Source organism: Monodelphis domestica, chromosome 3, assembly GCF_027887165.1.
Source record: "Monodelphis domestica isolate mMonDom1 chromosome 3, mMonDom1.pri, whole genome shotgun sequence".
In the NCBI taxonomy this organism is placed as follows: Eukaryota; Metazoa; Chordata; class Mammalia; order Didelphimorphia; family Didelphidae; genus Monodelphis; species Monodelphis domestica.
In genome coordinates, this window is record NC_077229.1 from 288,493,658 (window position 1) to 288,511,005 (window position 17,348).

Sequence of the window (17,348 nt, forward strand, 5' to 3'; positions counted from 1 at the left end):
CATTCTTTACATATCTACTTCTGGCGATAAGGAACCCAGTAGCTACTTAGGCAGTCCACTTAAGTCTCTTAAAATGTTATTTATTTGAAATACATTTTTTCCAATAGAGCTGAAATCTAATCATTTCCCAAAAATAGCCCAAGGAGGCAGTATGATGAACACCATGTACTCTGAATCAAAAGTTCTGAGTTCAAATATTGTCTCTTACAAGTATTTCTGCAGCTCTAAAGAGATATTGATTTTTCTGCTCTATTCAAGAGTTTCATGTCATGCATGTGTGTATGCATAAAATTCTTTGTACCTAAAAAGCAACATATAAATGTGAACTGTTGCTAGTTATGCCACTCTGGGTCAAGCAGAATAAATACCATCCACATTATACAATGACAGATAGTTGAAGACTATATTATAAGTTCATCTAGGTTAAGCATCTCCATTTCCTTTCACCAAAGGGTATATTGAAAGTCAAATCCTATTACTCCAAATTCCACAGGAGAATTCAATCCATTGGCTTTGTGTGCTTTTTTTATTTTGATAATTATGTGAAATAAATGGGCCAGTGATCAGGAAATGTTTTTGTTATATAGCAATTTTCATCATAATACTATTTGTTGTAATGGAATTTATTCTTGTAAACAGCTATACTAAACAAGCAGGATATGTAGGGGAAAGGGGAACATACTGAAATATGGATACATAACTTTACAATTTGTGAAGAACATAAGGAAAAATGAACATTCGATGCCTTTGCAGAATAGATGCTTCTATCTTACATTGATGGTCTCCCACTTGTTGAATGCAGTATTGTTATCTTTCTTATATTTTACCTGCATAACTATTTTTTTGTCTTCTGGACAAAGGACATTGTGTTAGATTCTGTTAGACTAGAAACTGGTACAACACTAAGCTTTGCTTCCTGTAGATGCATCCCCACCATTTCCTCCTCTGCTGCTCATCTCTCTCCTCTGTCTGCTTTTATATGGTGTGATGAGAGCCTGTTTTAAGAGGCTAACACAAGTTACAATTAGCCTGTGATTAACCAAAGGTGTCACCATGTAAATATAGTTTAGGATCTGCCCTATAAGCCTTCAGAGGATTAATTAAGAGTTTGGTTTGGATGTTGTGAAGGAAAATCCTGCAATGGAACTAGGGATTCACTGCATATTCAGAAAGCTATAAGATACAATCTTCCTCCTCCTCGTCACTTCCAATCATACAGATGAATAAACTGCTATAAAAGAAATACCAAAAATAAAACTAAAAACAATGGCTGAATCATTTTTTTTGAATCTCATGTATTCTGTGTTCAGGTAGCAAGAAATTTAATTCCAGTCGGACCAGTCTCCTGTGATTTTTTTTGCTTTCATTTAATATATTTTTTTAATGCTCAGAGGTATTATAATAGAAAAGCATGTATTTTTGCCCTGGTTTATACCCATCATCCTCACCATTACAACAAGACAAAAGCATTAAAGTAAAATTAATCATGTCAAAAGATTTTAGCAAAAACAAGTGAGACCATGCATAAAGCATCGCTTTGTCTAGTGTGAAGTCACGCTCTGATTAAAAACATATAATGAAAGTGAAAGTGATACATCATTTCCTTAGCAGTAGGGTTTTTGGAAGTGCTATGCGGTTCTCAACATAAAAATATATGAAGATTCTGGTTTTGGAAACTTTATGATAATAATAGCTTTTATTTAAATTTGCCATTTTTTTTACCATTGTTTTTCTTTCAGAATTAAATGTTTTATTTTTCCAAAATGTCAGTACTTAGTGACTAAAAAGGTATTTACAAAAGATTGGTGAACAATAATTAAAGAATCCATTATGCATATCTTAACATCAGGAATGATGGAAAACAATTGCACACTATTTTCACTAGAAATATATTGGTCCACCAATGACCATTTCTTTAAAAGGGTCTTAACTATATGTGGCTGGTGGTTAAGAAATGGTATTGAAAAACTACTCAAGAATGGAACTTGGGCCACTTGGGTTGTTGATAGTGTAGTTAGACTCTTGCATATTTCATAACCAGAGCTATAAGGATTGGTTCATTGTATACTGGATTCTGGATTCAACGGAGTCACCAAAAATGGGTTCTATGTCTAGCTCCATTGTGTGTATTTGTAGAACTCCTAAAATTACTGCCATAATCTATTATTAAAATGGGGGGTATAATTACATATAATCTCTATGTTGCCTTCTGAAGATAAATGGGATAATAAAGTACTTCTAGCTCACTAGAATACCATACATACACATGCATATATATTATATATAGTTATTATATACATACATATTCATACATGTGTATATGTGTGTCTGTATTCCATTGAACTAAGATATATAATGAATTATCAATTAGTTATACTTCTGATGGAAAGCCAAGATATGATTGACCCCAAATTGTAGAGCAGTATAACTATCTTTGAAACCTATTTTTATACTTAAATTTGAATATAGATGTAGTTTACATTCTGCAAATTTACTTGAGTAAAGCCATACTAACACAGTGGGGGCTACATTGCTAGTTTCTCTAAAGCTTCTCTAAAGAGCTTCTCTAAACTTAAGTTAAATAGAGGGAATTGAAATGTCAATAAAGTTATCCCAATGGCAGAGACTGTCTTGCCAATATTCTTAAAAATGTGGATAGCCACCAAAAAACTGAAAATCATATAATTTCTTACAAATAATTGAGAGTCCGTGACATCCATAAACAAAGATGTTATCACTAGCATACTATCAGCAGGGCCTGTACTTTTGAGTGATATTTTTTTGTGTACTGAAGCATTTACATTTTCATTCATGCCAATTTACTTGTCCCCTTTATGACCAATGAACCTATCTGGTGAGAGATGTTCAGGGTGAAGGCTGGGATAGAACACTGTAAAGCTGGGGCTACCAGTTGGTATAGTCAAAAGTTGGCATAGAGGTAGAAGTACTAGGCTTTCAATTAGAGACCTGGGTTAGCATGCTGGATCCAGTATTGCCTAGTTACCTAACTCCAGGCTAATCAGTTTATTCTCTCTTTGCCTCAGTTTCCTAATCTATGAAATGGTCAGACTAGACTATCTCCTTGGACTGTGAATCTATAACCATCTATCATGACATTCACATCATTAGGAACATGGGAAAAAGCAAATCCTACCATTATTGTGTAATTGGGCACAGGTATGTGTATATATATATATATATATATATATATATATATACCTGCATGATAATGTGCTCAGCTGATGCAATTTTCATGTGGCAGAGGCTGGAGAATCTACTTACATAGAGGCATGATGACATAATGGAAATGCCTTAGTCCCCAATTTGAAATATGCATAGACATTCTATAATTAGTTCTGGTCTGCTAATCACTTGGTGAAGAGAAAGATTATTGATTGGCTGTGGAGCCAGATCTGGAGTTCAATCAAAAGGCGATAATAAGCCAAAGTGAGTCTCATCATGTTGGCTCTTTCCTGACTACCTATGACCGAATATGGAGACTTGGACTGCTATAATTGTCTGAGTGGAGAAAGAGATGTTAGGTCTTCATCTCTCCCAACTAGGGCCACCAACATGCAGACATGATCATAGAACTCTACTGTTGTTTCTGTCTCTGTCATATAGATTTTTGCTTATAAATGAAGAAGTAGGGGAGATAGCTATGACTTGTGATTCCAAAGGTCAGGAAGGTGAATGAATGTAGATCTAGTAGCTGGAGTCCTTGCTGGATTTTGTAGTCAGGAAGCCTAGCAGCATGTGCCAACGGGATCTTATCCCCTTCCCCTCCTGTCCGTCAGGATTCTTTAACTAAGGGTTGCATGAGACTTACATGCTGAATAGTCCCACCTGGGCTTCTTGGACTGACACGGGGCTAGAGAGTCAGGTGAGGGAGAGAAAGGTTAATGGAGACTAGGCTACATGTGGTCAGAGAGCTTAAAGTAAAGGATGAGATTTAAACTATGCTGATCTACCTTTCCTATTAATAAACTTTATAAAATTAATAACTGGGTAGATATATTAAATTTCTATTGTAACAAGCAAGACTCAGAAAGACAACCTGATGGACCCTGGACTGTGATGGCTGAGATGAGGACTTATCCAGGCATTATGACATTTAGTAATGGACCAGGGGGGACAAATGTTCAATGGTATGGTTGAAATGTTTGAATCCACTCTCCCTAGGGATAAAGATGTTATAGAGGATATTTGTCTCTAGGTCTTGGGTAGGGGAATATTTATTCTTTGCAGTGAATATCCCTTGATAAAATTAATTAATGCTAATTGGATAAATAGACCTGTCAATAATCACTAGGGGAAAGAACACACCAGAATGGTATCTCCAGAAATTCACATTAGAAAAAGGTACCCCACTATGTCTCAAGGGTGACCATAGAGCCCCAAGGAAGAGAAGCTACTGTCCTTGTTCTGGAAGAGTGAGTCCAGAGTCTTGTTCTATGTATGAAATGAAGTTTGCAACAGATAAAAGGACTATACACCCACCATCAGGTTCACAAAGGATTATGAAACAGCCATTATCACTTCTGGAAGGCTAGTGTTCCCTTTTGAGAAAGAACAATAAATTCAAAGAGGATATAGACTAGAGATAAAAGTGGGCTGGCCAAATAAACCTAGTTATGTTTTATAGACTTCCTACTTACTTGAAATGCAGTATTTTAAAAGACCATTTTTGAAAAAAAATCTATGAAGAATCCACTAATGCGCTGGTGCATGAATGTGCAGTAGCATGTATTTCAAGATATATAGCAATGTGCAGCCATGTATCTCAAATTAGAATTGAGCTCATTGAAGGTAAAATTAGATGCTAGCATATTAAAAAAGAAATCCAAATACAATGTTCTCTCTCTTTCTCTCTCTCTCTCTCTCTCTCTCTCTCTCTCTCTCTCTCTCTCTCTCTCTCTCTCTCTCTCTCTCTCTCTCTCTTTCCTTCTTTGTCTATGGACCAGAAAACAATTACTCTGCAAGCTAACCCAACAGAATCTAACCTAAGCAAAAAGACCTGATGCAATGTTATTGTACTAAATCTTTTTATCCCGTGCATAGCATTTTAATCCAAAACACTTAAAATATCAGGCATCTTTTTCCTCATTCCCCAATTCTGAGAACGAGTCTGATTATTTTTTGGACATCTTCAGAGTTATACTCTATGGATTCAGGAATCTTTCTGAGTTGTCTGTGAAGAATACTATCTATAAGCTACTCTTTACTATCCCTGTGAATTCAGTTAAATTAAATTCAACTGATATTTTATCTGAGGGAACAGAATGGTATGGATATAGAAAATCCCCAAGCCTCTATATATTCATTTGTTTACCATTCCAACCATTACCAAATTATCACAACAGCTGCTAACAAGTAACAGCAGTTGACTAATTTGAGTTTCAACAGCTCACCCTTTCCTGACCTGTACTCTGTTGGAAATACTAATAAAGAAAATAGCCAAAAGAAGGGCAGCTGGAGGACCAAGAAGGAAAATCAAAATCAGTATAATTTACAAACTGGATTATTAGTCCCTGAATAATCAACACTTGTGATGGCCATATGTGACCCCAGCTCACTGCACACTATTGAGTCCTATAAAGGTCATAATAAGTACAATGTCAAGTATAATAATTCATCTTTATGCCACATTCTTCTCTTGCTTCTTTTTGTACTCACTAGTGAGAAGAAAGCCCTAAGTGCTATTTTTAAAGTTCTTTTTCTGCCCTTTATTTGGGCACTTACATAATTTGTATTATTGCTGTCTTCTTTAGATAACCTTCTTTGCTAGAAATGTTACCTCCTCAAAGGCAAGCATCATGACTTATTTATCTTGATATTTTTGGCAGCTGTTAGCACCATCTTTTCAAAACACAAACTTCAACGTTTGCTAAGTTCCTATGCTGTCTAAAGCTTATCTTTTAATGTTGCCATGCTTTTGCATTACCCAAGGGGGGAGTCAAACTGAAATAGAAATAAATCTCTGCAGGATACATATTGATACCACAAATAATCTATGTTATATTTGACTTATTTTGTTAAACATTTCCCAATTACATTTTAATCTCATTCTGGCCCCACGTGGGAGTTTTGAGACTCCAAGTTTGACATCTCTTCATTATATCATGATTATAAGGACTAGATCTCTGGTTTTCAGTGGTACAGAGAACTCCCAGATGAGGAAATTCCCTTTACCAATCAAAATCAGCCAGCACTTTCTCTGAGATTTATACCTGTAGAGAATGTGAGCATTAAGAGTTTAAATGATTTGCCCAAGGTCACACAGCAAGTCACTAGGATGGGGCTCAAATCCATGTTCTCCTGTTGCCAGAGCTGGTCCTTTATCCACTATATCACACTGCCTCTCTTTATAGTGATGCCATGCTTTAATATTTTGGACAACTTTTGATTCACCAATACTATGCCTACAAAAATAGGTCTGAGTAGAATTGCCTTCTTTGTGTCTCCTAAAATAATAATCAGAACTTCAGAATAAGACTTGCAGTTTCTGTTAGAGGTAAAGCATATCAAAACAGACCAGATAGTTCGTGGAATGTGAGAAAAGTCTCTCGTGTACTTTTTCCACCCTACTTCACCCAAATGAAAAAAAAAGGGAAAGAAAAGAGACACCAAGCACTTGGACTAGTAGAAAAACAGTTTAAAATCAGGAGCAAGGAAGGAAAAAAGGTACTTTCTGACTTCTCAAAAAGCCTGATTTAAGATTGTTAAAAGAATCAGAGAATATTAGAGCTGAAAGGCACCATAGGGATTATCCAGCTTTTCCTCCTCATTTTATAGATGAGGAAAATGAGACTAACTAACTTCCTAATGAGTAATAGGGCTAGAATTCAAACCCAGGTCCTAGGTCTTAAAAATCCCATTCTCTTTGCATAATACTATGCTGCCTATCTTTAGGGTCAAAACTTTCCTTTTACTACTGAAAAGGGAGCTGAGGTGCAGAAGGGGAACATCTTTTGAACACGAGGGCAGGAACTGGTTTTTAGGGTTTTTTTTTATCATTACATCCCCAGTACCCAGCACAGGGCCTTGCATATAGCAGATGCCTAATAAATATTTACTGAATAAAATTAGGTTAATAGAAGCAATGGAATTCTTAATGATGTAAAAGGTAAACCTGAGAAATCAGTATGAGAGGACAAACATTTTGAAAAATGTATGTTATAAAAAATAAACATCTTATATTCTTATTTCCTGTTCTGTCTGCAGAAAGAGGAAAAATTACCCATTAGAAATATTCCTCCTTCCCTCTAGAAAGGAGAGGTAGCACATTTCCTCACTTTAGTGAAGGATATAGATGGCAAGAGAATAAGAATGGAGTAGAAAGGAGCAGCTAGATGACTCAGTGGATTGAGAGCCAGTTCTGGAGAGGGGAGGTCCTGGGTTTAAATATGGACCTAGATACTTCTTAGCTGTGTGACCCTAGACAAGTCCCTTAACCCCAGTTGCCTGGCCTTACAGCTCTTCTACTTTGGAATAATTATTAATGAGTTAAAAAAAAAGAAAGGAGCTGAATTCAATGCTTAGCATATTTTTATGATCTTTGAATGCAGAACATGCCAAAGCACAGTTCATTTGTGTCCCATGTGGGCAGCCTGAACATGCTGCAGGGATTCATTACTAAATTACTGGGTAACTCCAGTAACTCTGAACTTTGAAGGCATGGTGCTGATCTCTGCTTGTCCCTCTTGAAGGCTGATTATAACTGCCCTATGGCCTCATTTCCCTTGGATACTTTGCCATTAATATCTCCTGTTCTGCCTTCTAATAATTTGGGAATTAAATGAAAGACTGCATGAAAAAGAGGAAGGCACCCCACAGCCCAATTCAATTGAAAAGAATGAAAGAAAATTACAATTTTTCTCTTTAAAGTTTTTTATTAGGAGGTGAGGGGATCACCTTGCTCATGATTATCCCCAAGCACTTTATATTTGCAAAAATGATTTCCATAGTAATTTTTACTTGTACTTCCTCACTGCCACTCTGATAGACTTTGGCAATATAAACTAGCACTACGTGCTTCTATTCTATATGTTAAGATTTAATAAAAGTTGTAGTAGGATCAGAAAGAAAATCCTGACCATATGTTGCTAAATATACCAGGCAATTTGATGGGGTAGGATAAAGGTAGGGGGAATACCTTAGCTAGTAATTTTGTAGGGAGCAAAGAACTAGACATCTAAAGCTTTTAATTATCTAACCATTTGGTTCCCCAAGTCAATCCTCAATAGTTTTCCATTTAATTATTTTTGTTATGATGATAACAGCTAATGTATCTATAATACTCTGAGGATCTCAAAGTTCTTATCAGTATATTACTCATTTGATCCCCATCACAGCCTTGTGAGATAGTTACTGTAAGTATTATTGTCTTTTTTCAGAAGAGTAAACAAGGGAGCTTTTATATGTAGGGATTTTATATAGGGATTTATACGTCTAGGAACTCAAAACTAGTAATATCCAAGGCAGAATTCATTCAGGTCTTTCTTGATCCCAAATCCACCATTCTTATCAGCATACCACACTATCTTGGATTTAATGATGCTTCTGGAGCATAACATGTATATATAGTCTTTGTCACCCCAACATTCAAAAAGAAAACTACTATTCTTCCAGCCAGATCATTAGGCACATCTCCCCTACATCAGTACAATTATCCTAACTGATGATAATAGCTGACATGTTATAGTTTAAACTTTTCGAAGCACTTATTTAATGTGTGTGTATGTGTCTGATTCCTTAAAGTGGCCTGTATCACTTCCTCTGGTGAATCAGTTACCTCACATGCACAACTTGCACATGGATCTCCAAGTTTTGAAGAGCTCTGAAAGGAAACACGACTGGAAGCTGGGGCAGAGACTAAAGCTTACCTCATCCCCAATCGGTTATTATTCTCTCACTCAGCCTCCAAGGTCACAGCTGGCCCAAGGCCCAGTTTCATTGCTTAGCTAGTCCATGCCTGAGCAGAGTCAAGTCCACAGGCCTGTCTTCCTGTATGTGCTCCCCAATGTCCTTTCAAAGAACTCAACTGGCTATTTTCAGACTCAGGTAAGTCTCACTGTAGGTTTGGCATTCCATTACAGTTACAGCGAGTGCAATCTTTAATGACTAATTCTCCTTCTGAATCCAAGATCCAACTTAAAGAACTCAGTTTACTTTTCAGTCCCTTGAACCACACATTCTTCGGGCAGTTTGTATGCCCCAAAATGAAATAGAGATTTGGTGGTTCCCTAGTTAATTTAATTAGCAAAGATAGTCAAATCATATAAACTGATTCCCATAATATCCCCTTCTCTCAAATGATACCCCTTCCAACTTCCAATGGAAATTAGTGAGATTGGCTTTCTAATCAAACAAATATATATTAAAGTTTCTAATAACCTTCCCCTTTAGACTTTAAATACCACTATGTTTATAACTCTCAGATGCACTTATAAGGTATGATTATGGATTATGATGCTTGTCTTATCCTTTCCCTTGACTGGAAACTCCATAAAGGTGGGAACATTGTCATATCTAAACTTTTCATTTTTCCTAAAACCTAACAGAATACTCTTCATATAGGAGGTGTTTAGTAAATGTTTGTTGAATGGGGAAATGAATGTCTATGAAATCTTCTGTACACTTTGTGCTACATAAAACAACTCTATGGGGCTAGAATTCAACAGTGTAGGCCAAGTATTCTTTTCTTCCACAGCTTTGGATAAGTTTTCTTCCATTGCAGCAGTTCTTAGAGAGTAAAGAAGACCTCCGAGTATCTTATTATTTATAAGTCCATTACCATATTTTATTCATTAATGTGTTTATCTGTCTTGCATTTCAACTATAGTAAATTCATTCAAACGAGCTCCTTTTTTAAAAACTTCTTGATTCTTGGCTGATGCCAACAAAAATATGAACAACTTTAGGGAAAGGACTTTATATTTACAGAGCCTGAAGAGACAAGTATTTCGTGCCTCAAGTGCTTGATTCTCCATCACATGTGAAGCCAAGGGCTCAAGAGGGTAATGGAATGACTTCTTATATTCAAATGCTGCTAAGATTCTCCCTCAATGGCTTCATAGACAATCTTTGAAGACTACTACCACCAGGAATATTAGCATGATGGGGGTAAAACCTGGTGGTAGCATCTCTATATTGAGCTAGTCTGGTCTTGTATGAGAGGTGCAAAGCCAATCACCAGGTTTATACTTGAGTCTTCCTCCTTTTGGAGGAAGTAAGCTCTGCTGATGTATCTTCAAGAAGCCAGGATCACTTTCCAATCACAATGAGGAACTGGAGGAGGATTTTAGTGGAGTTAAAGGAAATATTTATTAAACCTGGGGACAATTAAAACAGTAGGTTTCTAAGAAAGAGCAAACAGAAATTTACCTAGAGCAGATGGGCATACATTTGAACTTAGGAGAGGAAGACTTCTGAAATCAATTGAATTGAATCCCTCTCTTGGTCACTGATTCTCCATTTCTCTTTGTCTCTATCTCTCTTGCTTGCTATGTCCCATTCTGTTTATGTCTCTCTCTTGATCAAAAATTAGGAAAAATAGACTAGTTTTCCTTCTGAGTGAAAATCCTCTAAAAAATTATGGATTTGCTATGAATTTAATTGTCTGAGCTGTGATTAACAATACTATAACTAGAATGAAGATGATTCTAAGATTTCCCTAAATTATTGTTCTTTGTTTCTTGTCCTTAATCTTGCTGCTATTACACCACATCATCTACTTCTTCCATAGCATATGGGTACCCAGGGAGTCTTCTCACTGCAGTTCTTGGCCGATGTGCTACTATCAGCTTCACTGGGGTAGTAAACCAGCTCAGAAATGTATTATTTCAAGCACCACACAACAATAGTCTTTGCTCCACTCATGTTCTTAGGACAAAATCTTTTCCCATTTATATTTACTTAAAATAATTTTGGAAAGTGAAAAGCATTATTTTTACAAGACATCTTACTCATTTTAAAAAATGCATGTTATAAGAAAATCTAACTTCCACCAACTGTCCAGTTCTAAAAGCATGGCTTTGATTTATGGATCAAAATTGCTCATTTATTATTTTATCTATGTGGCTCTGGGCAATTTTGACAGTTAAAATTTAGTTTTATTGACCAGTGCTGCCACTTTACCCACAAGGGGACTAGTGCCCACAGCCTGCTGCACTCAAGAAACAGTGATTTTGATTCCATGACTGAATCAGATTGGAAATTGTAACCAATATAATGATAAGTTCCAAATCTCAATGCCCAAGGCAAAAGGCTTGCTGCAAAGCACAATCACCCCCTAAAGAAAGGAGGGGACAAAATCTTGGGTAAAGTTTGCAAGCGCAATTTATTGTAGTTGGAAGGTAACTGGGATAGCTTTGTCCACCTAAGCTGTAGGGTAGAAGGAAGAATGCCTTCGACAAATAGACTTCAGATTATGACTCCAAGAGAAAAACACAAGTTAAACACAAACTGACAGAAACTTACAGAGACCATAAGTTAGATGATTGTTTAGATCTAGAAAATTTAACAGGGGAAGAAGACTCTCCTAAAATAATTAAATGATTTTATTCTTTGGGGATCACAAAATGCCTTAAAAGTTTTCTTTGAACAAAAACTCAGGCCAGTGATTTTTGGCCAGATTTAATTTAGGCCTACTCTATGATCAAATTGGCAACCTCAGGGATCTTAATTTATTCTCCTACTGAGAAGTCCCTGGTGATACATAAACACATCTCTGAAGGATAACAAATCAATAAAATGTCTAATTTGATTAACCATGTTTTCAAATTCATCAAGACAAAGTTAACCTAAAATAAATAAATGGATAAATAAATGAATCAACAAAACCACTCACTTGTCAGTATTTTCCATGTCTTCTTTTCATCGTCATAGTACTGAACCAAGTTACTGGGAAGCCGGTCGGGTCCAGGAGGCAGTCCTCCAACCAATAACAGCATTTTCTTGTTGGAGCGAATTCTTCACCCAAAACAAGAGGAGATGAATAACCACATTATCATAGAATATTTTTAGTGGCAACAAAATCATAACCATCAAAAGAATGTTCCTTGCTTGCAGAATCCTATTTCATTTTTTCCTGTTTCTTTCCCCAATCATGTCTCAACAATTTTTTGAACCAAGCAGAAAAATGATCAGAAAAGCTGCATATCCCTCTACTCATGGAATAATAAGCTCCCTTTATGCAATTTGTTAGAGGTTCATTCTAGAACGACCTTTTTCTTATATTATCCCTTTAAATCATCACTCTTTACAGCTGAATACACATGAAATGCTCTGGAGTTGTACTAAGGTTAAGCATTAAAGTTGCATGTCAAAAATCGTATTAGTCAAAATCATTATTATAAGCCATTCTACACTCAAAGAACCTTGAAAAAATTAAGGTTATGCAGAGAGTTTGTGAGCCAACTCTTTAATCACACATTGAACTTAAACTACTAGTCGAGAACAATTAGTAGCACCAGGCTAACGGTTCTGGGTTAAACACTTTTAACATGTAGTTGGTTTGTTTGTTTAATTTAGCCCAGACTCCCGCCTTCCTTCCTCTCTCCCCACTTCCTATCCTGTTCCCCGGCCCACACCACCCCCTTCTCTTCTTGCTCTCCCCCTGTGCACCACTGGCTATATAGCAACACCAATTGGTAAAAATGAGACTGTGATGTTGTTGTGAGCCTCCCCAGAGTGGAGCCCTGCCAATGCTTGCCACGGATCCGGCGGCATGAACCTGCTCAGCTGTGCAAAGTCACTCTAATTCCCTCCCTCTGTTTTTCTACCTTCTCCCCCAGGGGGCAACCACTGAAAGGAGTGACTACCCACCCATCAAGAGCTGGCAATTCGCTGCTATTAACCGTGACTGTGATTCCCAATCTGCCTGGCAGTTCCTAAGAACAGGACTGCAATGTCTCATATGCAGTAAAAGCTATAATATGCACCCTGGCCTCCACCACTATACCTGATGGATGTACATTCCTTTGTAACATTAATGGATTTAGCACACTTGCAATTGAAGAAGGGAGGGTAGGCTCAGACCCCCACAAGGGTCCTGCTGATTTAACAGTCACTTTACATATAATTGAACTTTTCAGTTCCACTAAAGCCTAAAAGTGATCAAATCTAAGGGGAGAGACTCATGGAAAAAAAAAAAAAGATTCACTCATAAGTATGATGGTGACCCTGCACTCAGCTCAGCACCTTCATTCATTTCTATTTTTCAGTCCTGTTCTGCCATATCAAGGACATTTGGTAGAATATGCCCCTACCAGATAGCCACCATTTGTTGGTTAAGAACTTAACATTTGGGAAGCCAACTTAACACAGTTAATGAAAATTCCCTGGGAAGGAAGGAAGCAAGACTCCTTTAATGAGGCTTCAGTGTCATTGAAGGCAGCATGTACTCCTCAGCAGGGAAAAAAAAATCTCCCTGCAGAATCTCTATGGATAGTGATGCATCTCCAGAGAAGTAGCTTTGCCATTCATGTACAGACATTGTCCTCTTTCTAAAACAGGCTAATGCTCAAGAAGGCTACACTGGTTCTCCAATGGACTGTGTTGATGTTAGCATTGACATCTAGTTGATGAAATTGGGCAACAGAATCTTCTATGAATTCTTTTAAAATATTCAACTCTCTTTAGAGTTGAACCCAAAGGGCATTTGTAAATTTCTTACCAGGTACTGGGGATCAAAGGTAATAACAATATGGTCTCAGTTCCAAAAACAAACAAAAAACCAACAACAAAAACCAACTTATGTTCCAATGGTGTCATGGCAATTGAAGATAGGAATTTAGGAAGAATGCATTAGTGTGATGATCCATACCCTAGTAAGATGTCTAGGAAGGTCTTGTGAAATGCATCAATGAATCAGATCCTTTTTGTTTGCAATACTTTTATTAGTGGATCATGACCTACAAGGATTTTCTAGATGGCAAAAGATTTGTTACCAATGTTTTTGGTATTTTTGGTCATGATAACTAGTTAAATGTACAGAGGGTCATGATCAGTTTGTTGGGATTGCTTTCAAATGCACCATTGTATGGAGACATCAGTTCAAATGAATATTATAGTTTGGTCAGTTTAATTTTTCCACCATTCAGATAGGCATAGCAAGAGTTGATGATAAAGGCAAAAGCTACTCATCATACTTGGAGTGAAGTCATAATATAAACACATTCAAAGTAATAACAGTATTATTCAGTCACTGATACGCACATATATGTAGATTTACTATATGTAGTCAATAGTTCATTATATTATTCATCTATATGTATATATTGTCATAAACATAGAATCATGAATCCAGAGCTGGAAGAGACTTCTGAGATTTTGAGCTCACCTAATTCAATGCCCTCATTTTATATATTTTTACCTACACAGACAGAATAACATACTCAAGGACCAACAGTTAGAAGGCTACAGAACACCAAGGAGAACTCAGATATGGGATTCCAAGTTCAGTGCTCTTTCCTCCATAATGTGATTTCATCTATAAATTATAAATGAGTTGCCAATCCACACTGATGGAGGGAGTTTCTACACCAGGCATTCTCTACCTGGATGAAGTCACAGGTCTGTCCCAACCCCAAATTCCAAATTGGTTCATTACTTCCAGGAACTGTCATTTTATTGATATTAATATTCTTTCCATTTGTAAGTTGGCCTATTTTAAAAGTCTTTCCAGTTAGGCAGGATCTGCCTAGGCTTGCCCTCTGCCAGCATAGTCTTAGAGAATCCAAGGTTACTTGTGTACCCCAATAAATAATCAGGGAGCAAACGAATCTAAGCCATGTGTTATATCTTTGAAAGGCATTAAATGGGTAATAAAATGGGAAGGTAGATTCATGGTTTTAAGATATAGAAAAGTGGGTAAAGCAATTGCAAGGTCCACCTTCCCTATGCTACCACCAATACTTTTTTCCAAATGTAACCTCAAAAGATTTGAAATAAACACAAAGATGCAATAGTTAGGACAGTGGATGACTGATGAAAAAGATGATGACGGGCTAATTAAATCTAATAAGACAAATTTTAGCATGAGTAAAAGTGAATTCTTACATTTAGGTTCAAAAATAAATTTTGTAATTAGGTACCTATTATGTATAAGTTATTATGTCAGATACTTTTTTATTTTATATACACACACCTGCATTTAGGTATTTATTATTCAATAGTGTGATAAAGGGTGGAAAGAAAGGTTTGCAATTTGCAAAACTGCAAAACTTGAAAATTGTAAAACTTTCCATCCTTTATCACAATAGTAATGGTGGAAAAGCAATGAAAAGACCATTGGACCTAAATACCCAATTTTGTCCTAATTTTGTTACTTCTGGTGAGTTACTTAAGATCTTTGTGTTTTAGTCTCCTCATTTGTAAAATGAGAATAACATGCTTGTCCCAGTCTACCTCACAGGGATATTGTGAGAACAACCAATAAAACGAGAGACAGCATATGTGAAAATGCTTCTTAAAAAAAGGAGGAAACAAATTTTTAATGAAAGAAACATTGTAGGGGCATGATTGGACAGCTCTTTGTCTGAAAGAGTTCTGGGAAGTATGGCTTAAGGAAGTTAAAAAATATTGTGGGGTCTCAGCCTACAGAAAGAGGCAATTGGTTTTCATTAATAAGTAATTGACAATTCCTCTGTATTATGCCCTGATCAGAACATATCTGGAATACTATGTTTCAATGTATGTGGTGTCATTTATGAAGAGCATTGATAGGGGCAGCTAGGCATTCTGGAGATGGGAGATCTTGGGTTCAAATCTGGCCTCAGACACTTCCTACCTATTTAACTTCAGCAAATCACTTAACCCCAGTTGCCTAGTCATTCCTCTTCTGCCTTAAAAGATTCTTGATTCTAAGTTGGAAGGTAAGGATTATTTTTAATAAAAAAAGATGTTGATAAGCTGGACAATGTCCAGACCTGGATAACCAAAATGGCAAGGGATCCTGAAACAATGAATGAGTGAATGAATACATGTATGAATATGAATTAATGAAAAATCATTTCTTATATGTTGGGGAGAAATAGAAAATCAAAATAGACTTTATTCTTGAAGATCTCATGTTCTATTTAGGGGAGAAAGCAGATATAGGAGGTACAGTTACAAGACAGAGGAAAAGGCTTACTGCTTCTTAGGGTGCTAAGCAAGAGAGGATCTACAGAATTGTAATAAATGTCTTCAAATATTAGAAGTGTTGTCTTGTGGAAGAGAGAGTTTTGCTTACTTCTGGAAACTAAAACCAAGAGCAGCTGGTGGAAGCTGCAATGAGGCAAAGTTAGTCTTTATATCAAGAAACATTTCTGAATAATTTGAACTCTAGAAGTAGAATGAACTTCAATGAGAAGTGGTAGTTTCCTCTTCCTTGGAGGTCTTTGGATATCAGCACTTATCAGTTACATTAAGTGGATATTTCTTGAAAGCATGCTTTGGTCTAGATGGCTGCTGAGGTCCCTTCCAGCTCTAAAATTTCTTCAATTTTGAGACCATTTATAAGGATTAGGGGAACGAATCTGGTCTTTGTGCCCATTTGATCCTTGGCCTCCCTGCCGAAACAGCCAATTATTGCCATCTGTCCTCTAAGAAGTGGACTGAGACCACCAACTCATTTCACATAAGTCGCTGAACAGCTGGCAAATAGTAACAACTCCTGGTTCCTGCCAACAAGGACAGGATTCAAACAAATATGATAGCAATGAAAGACTTCATGTTCCCACCACCAGTCCCCTGAACCATCTTGGCTTCCACAGTGTGAGCCTTGTGATGAAGAAAAGGCACACAAAAGTTATAGAAGTGTGTGTAAAAGCAATCATTTTTTCCCCCTTGTTAAGGATGATTGAATTATCTAACAAATAGTCATGTAAAGTGAAGTTGTAAGTCTATTATGCATGGTCCTCTCTAGTGAATGGAAACAAGCTGTTCACAGCACATCTTTTCTATTGTTGTCTTATCACTTACTTAGGTAAACATTTAATTTTACTTTCATGGATTAGTTTTTTAAGAAGGTGAAACCAAAATTTTCTCATGTATCAACAACTTTCATATTTAAGTCTAAGTTCACAATAAAACTTTACTTTGTGGTGGAAAAATATTTGAAATCACATAGTAACTAATAGCAAGCAAAATGCAAAGCTGGACTTAACAGAGGATTTCTTAAATTGGGGTCTTGAGAATTTGAATTTGTTTTTTAAAAATATTTTCATAGTGATTTCAATGTAACTGGTTTTCTTTATAATCCTATGTATTTTATTTTATGGATTTAAAAAACATTATTCTAAGAAAGAATCCATAGGCTTCATCAGGCTTCCAAATGGGGCCATGACACAAAATGTTAAGTA

The 17,348-nt window shown here is 36.5% G+C and overlaps 1 protein-coding gene across 1 annotated transcript in view; it reads right to left on the reverse strand.

Annotated features, from left to right (window-relative positions):
• KLHL14 (kelch like family member 14) overlaps window positions 1–17,348 on the reverse strand; it is a 134,626-nt gene that overhangs the window by 87,279 nt on the left and 29,999 nt on the right. Inside the window, exon 2 of the mRNA XM_056823858.1 lies at window positions 11,852–11,973. Within this exon, the coding sequence (XP_056679836.1) occupies window positions 11,852–11,973 (122 nt within the window). The remainder of the gene's footprint in view (window positions 1–11,851; window positions 11,974–17,348) is intronic.